The sequence below is a fragment of the Rhinolophus hipposideros genome (assembly GCF_964194185.1).
Source record: "Rhinolophus hipposideros genome assembly, chromosome: 10".
NCBI classification, from domain to species: Eukaryota; Metazoa; Chordata; class Mammalia; order Chiroptera; family Rhinolophidae; genus Rhinolophus; species Rhinolophus hipposideros.
Window position 1 is genome coordinate 48,149,285 of NC_138056.1, and position 12,305 is coordinate 48,161,589.

Sequence of the window (12,305 nt, forward strand, 5' to 3'; positions counted from 1 at the left end):
TTGTAAAAAAATGTTTAACAATACATAGAAAGTAAATGCCTCTTTCTAATTTCATCCCAGAGGGTCTCCCAAAGAATTATGTGAACATTTGAAGGGAACATTTGGTTGATTCTCATTTTGTGTTTGCAGATGTCAGCCTGATTCATCCTTTATGAAGTTCCCATTAGCTTTTCATCTGATTTTAGCTGAAATTGATTTTTATTATTGCCTACATCATTAATTCACAAGGAGTTACAAAATGGTGTTCTACTTCTGTCATTCCTTCCACATTTATTGGCGGGTATTTTTCTGTAAAGAACTTACTCTCATCAACTAGCCATATTTTTCCTTTAACTGCTGAAAAGCTCGGGGGCTTACCCTCAGCCAGGCTCTGGGTTTTTGGATACTGAACTTAATTCTGTGTACTCCTTTTAACAGGAACCCACTGAATTGGAGCTCTGCTCTGTTGTGCACTGCTTTAGCATCAGCAAGCGGGCATTTCCACTGAGCCGTTTTTATGCGTTTTCAGTATCCTGAGGCAGCACGTAGCCCTACCAAACTGTCTAGGCTGTCCAGATTTTCTCCTGAAGGTACCAGTTATTATTTTTAGGGCTCAAAGTTGCATAGGTTTGAGCGGTTAGTTCCTAATACTCTTTTTCTCATAAGCTGTGTAATTTTTATTATAGTTTTGCAGCACATGACATTTTTAAGAATGCCTGTGTTGTTTTTTTTAAGAGAAAATGCATTATGAAAACATACTAATATTCCTAGTTCAGATCTACAATTACTTTTTTTTTAAAGTTGTTTGATTTTATATTACTCTTTTCTCATATTATGTTGGGAATTTTGGTGGTTCCTATATTAACGTAAATATGTATTTGCTTTAGCCAAACATACAAGATTTAGAAAAGCAAAACCAATGTTTTTACTAACATTATGGTTACTGAAACTAGGTTAAGGCTCTTTGTAGTTCTTTTTGTCTGTAGGATATACCCCACTAGAGATGTACAAGCAGCCAGTGTTTTAGAAACCCTTGAAATAACTCCTCTCTGGTTAAGCCACCAATTCAGTATCTAGTTATTAATACATTCAGTATTTTCCCCCTCTTTGAATTTTTAGGTTCTCTCTTTTTCCTTACAAATAACTTTATTGGTTTTGCATTCTCCTTCCATTGTTTTTGTTGTTGTGTATATTTTTAATATAAGCAAATATATGTTCATATTAACCCCTTTTATTAGATAAAAGTTTTTGTACTTTATACCCTATTTGGTACTTTGCTCTTTTTACTTCACAGTAGATCCTGAGCAGCAGTCGATAGTGGTTATAGACATATTCCGCATTCCTTTCTTTCTCCAGCCATGTGATCCTACATTAATAGCCAGACCTTAGTTCATTCAGTAGTTCTTTATTGATAGTTATTTGAGTTATTTACAATCTTTGGCTATTACAAATAGTGCTGCAGTGCATAGCTCAGTGTGTATGTGTTTTGTATATGTTTGCCAGTGTGTTTTAAGGTTACGTTCTTAGAAATAGGATGTATATGTGCTTTATTGGGCATTTCCAAATACCTCTCCAGTTTTCATTTCCCGCCAGCAGTGTGTGTGAGTGCCTGTTTCCGCAAAGCACATATTGTCATATGTTTCTGGGTTATTTGCATTTCTTTTACTGTGAACTGTCTGGTTCATACCTCTTCCCTATTTACCTGAAGGATTACTAGTCTTTGTTTTCTCTACTTTAGAAGCTATATATTAACCCTTTGTGGTATAACTTGCAGATATTTTTTCCACTTTAGCATTGTGTTTGTACTTTTGGTAAAGTTTTCATTTTTGTTTTTTTGTCATCCAAAAGTTAGTTGTCAGTTTTTATGGATTATTTCAATTACTTCTGGATTTTGAATTATAGTTAGGAAATTTCCTCATTCTAAGATTATATCAGTTTATAGAAGAATTCACATATTTTCTAGTGCTTACGTGGTTTCATTCTTTATATCTCAGATCCATTTAGAATTTATTCTTTTGTATGGTGTGAGAGACAGATCCAATTTTCACCTGGTTCCATATGATTATACAGTAATTCTCATTATGTTACCTACTAAAAAGTCATCTTTTCCTCACACTGATATGAAATGCTGTGGGGATGATGATGATGATAATGCTATTGATATTTGTACTCCATCGCTTTCCTTCACCTCATTGAGAAGTTTGAATGTAAGCAAGTTAAAAATGAGTGTGACCATTAAACTGTAAGATATCTTTTCAGAGGTACTTAATGTTCCTAATTTTATATCCAAGTGCAATCGAATTATTGGCAAGGAAACTTTAAAATTGCAAGTCGTACTACTTTAAACATTAATGAAGTGTTATTTCCCCACAGTGCCACAAGGTTGCAGTAGTGAGAGAAGATAAATTGGAAGGTAAGTGTTTTAGCAGTTTAACAAGTTTTTTCTCTTATACCATCAGTATAGGTAGAACAGAAAATCTGCTCCTAACATCTGTATACAGTATATTTAGCTGTTTAACTGAAGAGCTGTATATTCCTCTTATTTGTAGTTTCTGAAACATGTTAAAATATACATCTGCCTAACTTCCCATGTTTAAGGTCATTATAAAGCACTTTCATCACAGGATTTCGAAACTGTTATGACAGACGTGCAAAAAACTATCACGAATACCATATAGAGACCTTAGCAACTGTAAAAAGACAGTAGTCTCTAAATACTGTGTTGTGTTCCATAACAATTTTTTGGGGGAAGGAAGTTAAAGAATGCATTTCTGAAGTCACAAAGACTTAATATAATGTATAAATTAAATGTTTCCACCTGTTTCAAGACTAATGCTGCTGTTCTATTTTTTAAAAAACTCAGTTTGAAGGAATTGTATAACAGGATCCGTGTGATCTTGGACCTATGTTTCCAGACAAAACCTGCACTGTCATGCTTTATAAATAAAGACTCCTGCCAGTGGAGTCGTTTTCTTACAAATTAACTTTGAGGTATTCAGGGTGGTGGCGATGTCCACTTTTTTCTTTCTGAATTCCACACTAGTCGGCAAAGCAAGATTTATTCATTTAGTCGACACATAGTGAGTATTTATTCTGTGTCAAGCTCTGCTAGACATTGGAGACTTGGAACAAGTTAGGCATAGTCCTTTCCTTCATGGAACCTAAAATTTGTTCTTGTGATGTTCTTTTGTGTTTTTCCTCTGCTGACTTACCTGGTTAGTAGTATTGTGTCATAGAATTGCTTTCTCTAAAGTTGAACTACGTAAGTGAGTCTGCTCAGATAAAAATGACTTATTACTCAATTATATGGTAGAGTGTAAGATTCTTCCCTGACTGAAAAAAAAAAACCAGTCATCATCAATCATTCATTAATATTTACTGAGTGTCCACTGGATGAGTGATACCCTCACAGGTGCTGTACTTAGAACTGACTCACCACCACCTACCTTGTTATAATGTCCCCACTGGAGACAGAAGAGTTGATGTTATACTGTATATGTGGCTCTTTAGCCTTTTAGAGTTTTTTGGACCACCACAAATTGCAAATGGTTTTCATGCAGAAGGGTTTCTTGTTAAAGTCCCCACATGCTCTGAAGTTTGTGTATTAACAGACCGCTTTTCCTGTTGACTTGTAGCAGTGAAGTCCAAGCTAGCTGTGACTGCCAGCGTCCACGTGTACAGCATCCAGAAAGCCATGCTAAAGGACAGTGGGCCTCTGTTCAATACCGACTATGACATCCTTAAAAGCAACTTGCAGAACTGCAGCAAGTGAGCTCCTTAATGTTCCTTGTGGGCTTCTTTACGAATTGATTTTGTAAGATGTTTACACAGTGGCTGCCTCTTAAGAGTGAATGCCAAGTCTAGTAAAACCCCATTTATCTTGCAGTAAGACACATGCCTGGTTTTATTAGTACATCATAAGGTGAAAAATAGCAGCCACAACCCATATTGAAAACCCCAGTGGACTCCCCATAAATCTATTTCTCATGTATTTATCCTGTCACTGCCACCAGAAATGTTTGCTGTGCCCCCTCATTACTCCCTTAGCCCAGTCTCTGCTTGTCTAAATCCTGCTCATCCTTCAAGAACCAGTTCAAGTGTTGTCCTTCAAACAACTTTTCCTAATTTGATATCCCTCTACCTTCCATCCCAAAGCAGTTGATCCTCCACGGCCAGGGTTGGATCTTGTTCATGTTCTGTAGGCTTCACAGCACAGGGAGCTGATGCTCTGTAACGCATGTGGGTTTGGGGAATGAATGGTCACGGGCTTGAGTCGGGCCTCTGCTGCTTAGTACCCCATGGCTTTGGACACACTGCTTCAACTCTGAGATTTGGTTTCTTCATCTTGAAATTGGATATAATAATGCCTTCTTTAGGCGGCTATATCGAGGGTTCAGGTCAGTTCCCCAGACATATTGAGCACCTACTACTTTGGCAGGTACTGAGCAAGGTAATTTGAATTCATTTATCAAAGATCTGATGAGTACCTTCGACATGCCACACTCTGTAAGTGACTCTGGCCAGGTGCCTGCTTGTGGAACTGATGGTCCTGCGGGAGAGAATTACAGTACAGGGTGACATTGTTATAATAGGAGCTATCGTGTGGGAAGTACTAAGGGGGTACTCGTCCCCCAGTTTTGGGTGAGGTGGAGTGAGGCAGTAAGACAGAGAAGGCTTCTTGATGGGAGCAACACCTAAGTTGAAGCTTGAAGGCTGAATAGAAGTAGCCAGTCAAAGGAGAAGTGGGAGAATAGGACAGAGCTGAGAGAAGATGTGGTGTTTGTACGGAACCACAATCGTTTTGTGTGGCTGGAACGTAGAGTGAGAGGTAGGAAGTCATCTGATGAGACGTAAGACTGCAGTAGGAGTCACCTTCCATGCATTGGCCACTAGGCTAAGGGTTTTCGACTTTATTCCAAGGCCTGGGGACCGACTGAAGATTTCTAAGCAGGTGGATGAAATGATCTGGATTGCATTTTAGAAAGAGGACTTACTGTGATGGTGAAGACAGATCCAGAAGGGAGTAATCTGGAGGCAGGGCCCTCGCGGAGGAGAAACGTTGCTGTGATCCCTAGTGGACATGACAGTTATCTGTGATGGTGATGGTGTTAAGGAGGGAGCGATACAAAGGTTAAAGAGTCAGGAATAAAGATAGAGATTTGGGAATCAGAGAAAATAGGGAATTAATTGGGTAGATACAGTCCTGCAGAGAGAATATATAGAATGAAAGAAGAACAGACAGTAAAACTCTAGGCCATAATTACTAGCTGTGGGCAAATTAACCTGTCTGAGCTTCAGTTTCCTCCTCAGTGAAATGAAGCGACAGTAGTAATAACCTCACAAGGGAATAGAGCATTACATGAGTTAGTGTATGTAAAGTGCCTAGAACAGTGCTTGGCACAGAGTAAGCACTATTTAGTGGTAGCCATTTTATAAAGGATAGGCAGAAAAAGGGGGGGCTGAGAGGGAGCAGCCAGAGATAAGAGGAAAATTACAAGAGTACATGGAGTTCTAAAAGCTAAGGAAAGAGTTTCAAGAAGGAGACTGGTTGAGAATATCAAACCTTGCTGAGGAGCTAAGTAAACTAGGAACTGAAAAGTGTCCATTGGATTTAGTGATGCCCTTGATAAGAGCATTTTCAGGGAGTGACCAGATTCTGGTCAGCTGAGTAAATACAGACAACTCTTTCCAGGAAATATGACTATATAATGGAGAAAAAAGGGAGGTAGCTAAAGAGGAACTAAGACTGAGGATATATACATTTTTAAAGTTGAGAGTGCCTTGAACTTGTATTGTTTGGAAAGAGCCAAAAAAGAGGAAATGGCTGAAGGTACTGGTGGAGATGAGATAACTGATAGAACCAAGTCCTTGAGGAGCAATAGATATAGAATTGGCAAACATAATTTCTGTAAGTTCCATGAGAATAGGGAGCGCGACTGTTTCATTAATCACTGTATACTCAAAATGGTGCCTGGCAGATGATAAGCATTCACTAAATAATTGTTGAATGAACTAATGATAGACATTAGTTCTTTTTTCTTTAGCTCAAAACCTTGAGTGTAATAGGCATACAAATATTTATTAAATATAATTATATAGCTAAAGAGTAATAAAGTCTGGTATCTTTTAGGGAAGGTTTACAGGAAACAATACAATTTATGTAAATTGTATTATTAGATTTCAAAAATAGTCTGTTTTAAAATCTAGTCATGGCATGTCAAGTTCTAAAAAAAATCAGTTCTGTTGTATCTAGCAAGTAAGCAAACAAGAATAAGTGACTCAAAAGTTCAAAATGAAATTTGCACAGGGACCACTAAAATAAACATGGCAAGTAGAAATGTGGGAATAGGAAGCACTTTAATGAAACTCTACTTAAATACTTAAAGTATCCTTGGTAAAAATGTGAAGAATTTAGCTCCAATAAAGAAGTTTGTATTTGGTCCTGAGAATTATTGGCCAACTGAGACCTGACTCATTGTTTCATGTGTTTTAAGAAGTGCTGTGACAGGAAGAAAGTGGAAATTTTAGGATTGAGCAGATTCTTCTCTCTTCGGACATGTTCCCAGCCTGACTTGGTCTCTTCCTCATTGCCAATTCCTGGTCCTGACCCTGAGGTGTGGAATGTAGACCAAATGGAGAAAGAGTTGTCTTGGGGCCAACTTTAGATGTTGACAATGAAATAAAACATTGCTCTTTTCCTTGTACATGGAAGCACTGCAAGGCCAGAGAGGAAGAGTGGTGGGTGAAAGGAAATGATTTCCGTCTGTTCTTAATTCTGATGCACAAAATATTTGTGTTAATTTAGGGTTTTCTGATGTGGACCACAATGAATCAGTGGAAGATTTTTGGAGCTGTAAATTCTAGCTATTCAGTCTAAAGTTACTTTTGAAATTAAATGATTTATCAGGAATTGTTTTCTTAGGCCAGTTATTCTTGCAGCTAATATTGAAGTTGTGCCTGGTTGATCACTAAGATAATTATTTTGACGACAGAGATTCTTATCCTCCATCTTCTCCCACCCCAAGCTGAGGTGGTACACTGAAGAAGGGAGAGAAGACAGAAGCCTCACTTTCAGTCACTTAAATAATCATTCTTTCAGTATATATTTCCTGACACTTATGGCAGGTCTTTTCTATGTACCTGAAATATAAATGATGAATAATGCATTTCCCTACTTTCAAGGAGCTCTCACCCATCTCTAAGAAGCAAAAGACGGGGGGAAAATAAAATGTTCTTTGTTAGGAAAAGTTGGGGAACTTTGCTTCAAGTACAGCTGTTTGAGAAGGCTGGATCAGTTATCCACTTACAATGTGGAACATTACATTATGGATTTGTGTAAAACAGGCATACCTACTATGACTAGAGAAGAGGAGATGAATGTTCCCCTGAATATCCATGCAAACAGTTCCAAATTTCTTCACTTGACTTTGGGCATACTTTTCTGGTGCTGTTCGTTGGTATTATTAGAAATTATTAAACAACTATAAAGGACCACAAGTTATAGGAGCCAGTGGCTATGTTCTCAGCCTCTTCCATATTTTAAAGCATGATCCACTCTGACCAGGAGAGTTGTCAGGAAATGTGTTAATATTTAGCACTCTTAATTTTGATTCACAATATTTATTGCCTATCTAGTTCTATAAGGTGAAAGTCTGTAAAAACAAGAGGATAACCATTTGGTGTCCCAAGGATGGTGAAATTACTAATCTTTTATTGTTTGGTGTATTCTTACTGTTTTAAATTAGGATGCTTTTTTCAAAAAAGCAAGAATATTCAATATGTATGGTAGATTCATACCCCAGTTTTGATTTCAATCCTAGTTCCATTACTAACTAGATATTAACCTAGGACAAGTTACTGACTTCTCTCCAGTTCTTGTTTATCTAAATGAGAGTTTCGCACAAAATAATTTCTAAACTCTTCTAGTTTTAAAATTCCCTGATTTAATAGTATTAGGCTTAGAAAGTATTATGTTGAAGAAGCAAGAGTTTGACCATAAGGTTTGATATTGACATTAATGTAACATTTCTGTCCACAGGTTTAGTGCCATACAGTGTGCAGCTGCAGTCCCCAGAGCTCCTGCTGAATCCTCATCTTCGGAAAAGTTTGAGCAGTCAAATCTTCAGGTATCAAGTGAGACACAAGCCAATAATGAGTTGACCGCCAATGGTCATGGCCCACCTACCTCCAAACAGATTTCCCATCAGCCTAAAGGAATTATGGGAATGTTTGTCTCAAAAGCTGCTTCTAAAACTCAAGATACCAACAAGGAAACCAAAACAGAGGCTAAAGAGGTAACAAATGTAAGTCTTCTTTAAAGATATGCCTTTACAGCTCAGAATGGGTAATTAGAAAAGCATTAGTAGTTCCAGTGGTAATAATTTAATTACATAAGGGTCTGTCTGATATTTAATTCTAATTTTTATACTTTAGTTTGCATCCTTTAATTTTTGATATTCTCATCTGAAATAGTCCTTTTCCTTTTGATAATGCTTCTCACCAAGCAGTAAACCATTAAGTGGAACCATTAAGTAGAACCAGCATTCAAATTCACTTCTGGTGATTACAAATGTAATGTTTTGGAGGTTTTCCTCCATCATGTACCATACTGCCTCTGATCTGTTTTAATTCTGTCAAACTAAGGAGTTTTTAAATATACTCGAAAAGTTTAGATACGTTCGTGGATAATAATTTTATAAGAACTGTGAGAAACTAAGCACTGGAGGTTAACACCCGCTGCTGTCTGGTGTAGATTTGTTCTTATATCTAATGCCTACACATTTTGGCATGATTATATAAAGACTGTACCATCATGACAGTGCACTCTGCTATTGAAGAGACTTTTTTTTTCAATTTATTGGGGTGACAATTGTTAATGAAATTACATAATTTCAGGTGTACAATTCTGTATTACATCATCTATAAATCCCATTGTGTGTTCACCACCCAGAGTCAGTTCTCCTTCCATCACCATATATTTGATCCCCTTTACCCTCATCTCCCTCCCCCCACCCCCCTTACCCTCTGGTAACCACTAAACTATTGTCTGTGTCTATGAGTTTTTGTTTCTCATTTGTTTGTCTTGTTCTTTTGTTGTTTTTGGCTTATATAACACATATCAGTGAAATCATAGGGTTCTCTGCTTTTTCTGTCTGACTTATTTCGCTTAGCAGTATACTGTCAAGATTCATCCATGCTGTCACAAATGTTCCTATATCATCTTTTCTTAACGCCGAATAGTATTCCATTGTGTGTATATACCACAACTTCTTTATCCATTCATCTATCGAAGGACATTTTGGTTGTTTCCATGTCTTGGCCACCGTAAGCAAAGCTGCAATGAACATTGGAGCACACGTGTCTTTATGTATAAATGATTTCAAATTCTTTGGGTAGATACCCAGGAGAGGGATTGCTGGGTCATATGGTAATTCTATTTGTAATATTTTGAGGAACCTCCACACTGCCTTGAGGAGACTTTTTGAGATAGGTACTTGAAGAGCAGCCAGAACACTAGGGAAAAAATTGTGTGTTTTCTTTTCCACTCTTTTAGGCATCGTCGGCAGGCAACAAGGCACCAGGGAAAGGGAATGTGCTGAGCAATTTTTTTGGAAAAGCTGCTATGAGTAAGTATGTTCTTACATTCCTTAATACATGAATGCTAATTAATTGTATTATTGCACGTACAGTGAACAAGGAGGGCTCCTTATTTCTGTGACTATTAATACATGAATGTTGTTATAGTAACTTATATATCTGAGGTGAAAGCCACCTTATCCCGTTTTTATCCATCTAGAACACTACCGTGGAGCATGCCTGGATCCTAACATAAATTTTCAGCCTACTGACCAATATATTTATGAAAGTCACCCCACTGGAACAGCAGATTTTATGGATGAGCTGGGTTCAGTTCAGATCTCTTGGAGTGTGGTTTACTATTCCTAACTTTACCTCCTGCCTTGAAAAGAGAAATGTGTTTCATAGAGCTCTTAGAAACGGGGATTAAGGCAAAAGGGAGGCTGCTTGGTTAAGCAGTGCAGTGTTGAGGTTAATATCTTGGATACTGGGGTCAGTTTGCACACTGTGACCATTGCCCCTGTCTCCCAAGGGGCTGCCAGAACAAAGCTTTTGCCTTTCTTTAGTTAGTTTTGCAGATGACTCATAGTAATGAATTAGACCTCAGTGTGAATTAGAAGGGCCCAGATAGTAGTGCCGTTTAAAAATACTTATGTTTTGAGAAAGCAAAATCTCCTTAATTTAAAAAAAAATTTTAAATAAGAATTCTTTCATATGGAAGGAACCGATAGTCACATATTTTCATGCTTCTCATATCAAGTAAATAGCCCCTGAGGGTATGTGGCAGAATACCAGGAGCAATGCTGGTGCCACAGGATAATTATGGCACACTTTCTGGGAGCTTCAGTTTTACAGAGATCTTGCAGGGAAACATTTTGTACATGCCTTTGCACACAAAATTAGTCAGAATTCTGCTTTTCCGTGATGGGCAAATTGGTGGTTGGGGAAGGAGTTGGAGTGATATTTTTTTATTTGCCATAAAAGCTATCAGAACATTTTTGTGCTCTGAAAGTATGCAGGTTATTGGGAAACACGATCATATTATTGTAGGTACCAAGGAGGGCTCCCCATTTCTGTGAAAATAGGTCATGCTAATGTCACTGGGCTGTGTGGCTGGTACTGCTCCACTGTGCCCAATCAGATTGGGTGGTTTCTTGGCAACTTCGATGAGGTCCACATGTTTGGTTGTTTTTTTTAATGTGTTCGTAACCTAAAAACCAGTGCATTTTTAAGTTATTATTTTTAAAATACATGAGACGTGAATATTTGCTAATTGTTTTTTTAAAAATCAGCTTCTCATAGAAAATACCAAATGACGGATGCCGCCTGTGCTGTGGAAGGGCTCAGACAGCGGGGGGTGGGGGGATGGGAATCAAACTATACAGAAATATTCACTCACTCATGTATTCTATTTAACAAATATTTGTTGAGCAAATTTGTTGACTTACTGTGTGCGTGGTACTAATTATGCATCGATGCTACAGTGGAGAAAACATAGACAAATAAGATCCCTGCCCTTGTGGCTCTTATATCCTGGCAGAGGCAGACAAATTAAAAAAAAAATAGTTAATGATTGTAATTGTTAGGCAGCGAATAAAGGGTGTTATGATAGAATGTAATGGAGGGGGAAAACTTGGATAAAATAAAAAAATATTTACTTGATAAACAAAGTTGATTTATCAGATGTTTTTTCAAGATTGAATGTTTAGAGTTAAATTATGAATATTTTTATTATATTTAACACATGAGAAGACCATTGCAACTGAAAATGAAGCTTGAGTGTTAGATGAAGAGAGTTGATTGTGGGGACTTGACCACTTACAACTTAATGCTGGACAAGAATATTGCCAAGGATGTGAAGAAGTTGAGCTCTCATACGTTGCTGTGGGGAATGTAAAATGATGTGCTCGCTTTAAAAAAACAGTGGCAATACTTCGAAAAGTTAAATGTAGAAGTACCCTGTGATTCTACTCCCAGATATCTACTCAAGTGAATTAAAGCTGTATGTCTACACAAAAACTTGTGCACAGATGTTCATAGCAGCATTATTCATAATAGCTAAAAAGTGGAAACAACCCAAAGGGCCATCATCTGATGAATGGAATATCCATATGATGGAATGTTATTCAGTCATACAAAAGAATGAACTACTGATACATGTTAGAACATGGATGAACTTTGAAACATTATGAAAAATAAAAGAGGCCAAACACAAAGGGCCACATATTGTTTGGTGCCATTTATGCAACATGTCCAGAATAGGCAAATCTATAAAGACAGAAAATAGACTAGTGGTTGTCAAGGGTTGGGAGTGATGAAAATATTCTAAAATTGGATAGTGGTGATGGTTGCACAAATGAAAACCACTGAATTGTACTCTTTAAAAGGGTAAATTTTATGGTGTGTGAATCACATCAATAACAAAGACCTTAATGCTTTTCATGTTACAAGATTGAAGCATTGGTGACAAAATTAATGTCATGTTATCTTTGCTTGTAAAAGGGGTCTCATATTTTCTTGAGTATAAAAATGAGATGCTTTTAATTAGTCAGATGATACAAGTAATTTGATCATTCAGATAACAAGAAAAGTATTAAATTTTCCATAACAGTCGCCTGAAATTCTTGCAATGAACTACCTCTTTACCAGTTAATCGACCAATTGTAGCTGTGTATCTGTATAAATCCGAATTCCCAAAATGCTGTGAAACCAAGACAGAGAGTAAAACTCTGGATGCTGAATCTGTTTGG

The 12,305-nt window shown here is 37.3% G+C and overlaps 1 protein-coding gene across 5 annotated transcripts in view; it reads left to right on the forward strand.

Moving 5' to 3' along the window:
- The window catches only part of POLD3 (DNA polymerase delta 3, accessory subunit), a 58,973-nt gene that overhangs the window by 27,361 nt on the left and 19,307 nt on the right, over positions 1–12,305 (forward strand). For 3 of the 5 annotated variants that reach the window (XM_081061868.1, XM_081061869.1, XM_081061866.1), the window contains exons 4-7: positions 2,353–2,392; positions 3,615–3,747; positions 8,018–8,282; positions 9,533–9,605. In XM_081061868.1, the coding sequence (XP_080917994.1) occupies positions 2,353–2,392; positions 3,615–3,747; positions 8,018–8,282; positions 9,533–9,605 (511 nt within the window). The remainder of the gene's footprint in view (positions 1–2,352; positions 2,393–3,614; positions 3,748–8,017; positions 8,283–9,532; positions 9,606–12,305) is intronic. The other 2 variants (XM_081061870.1, XM_081061867.1) reach the window with 1 other exon arrangement.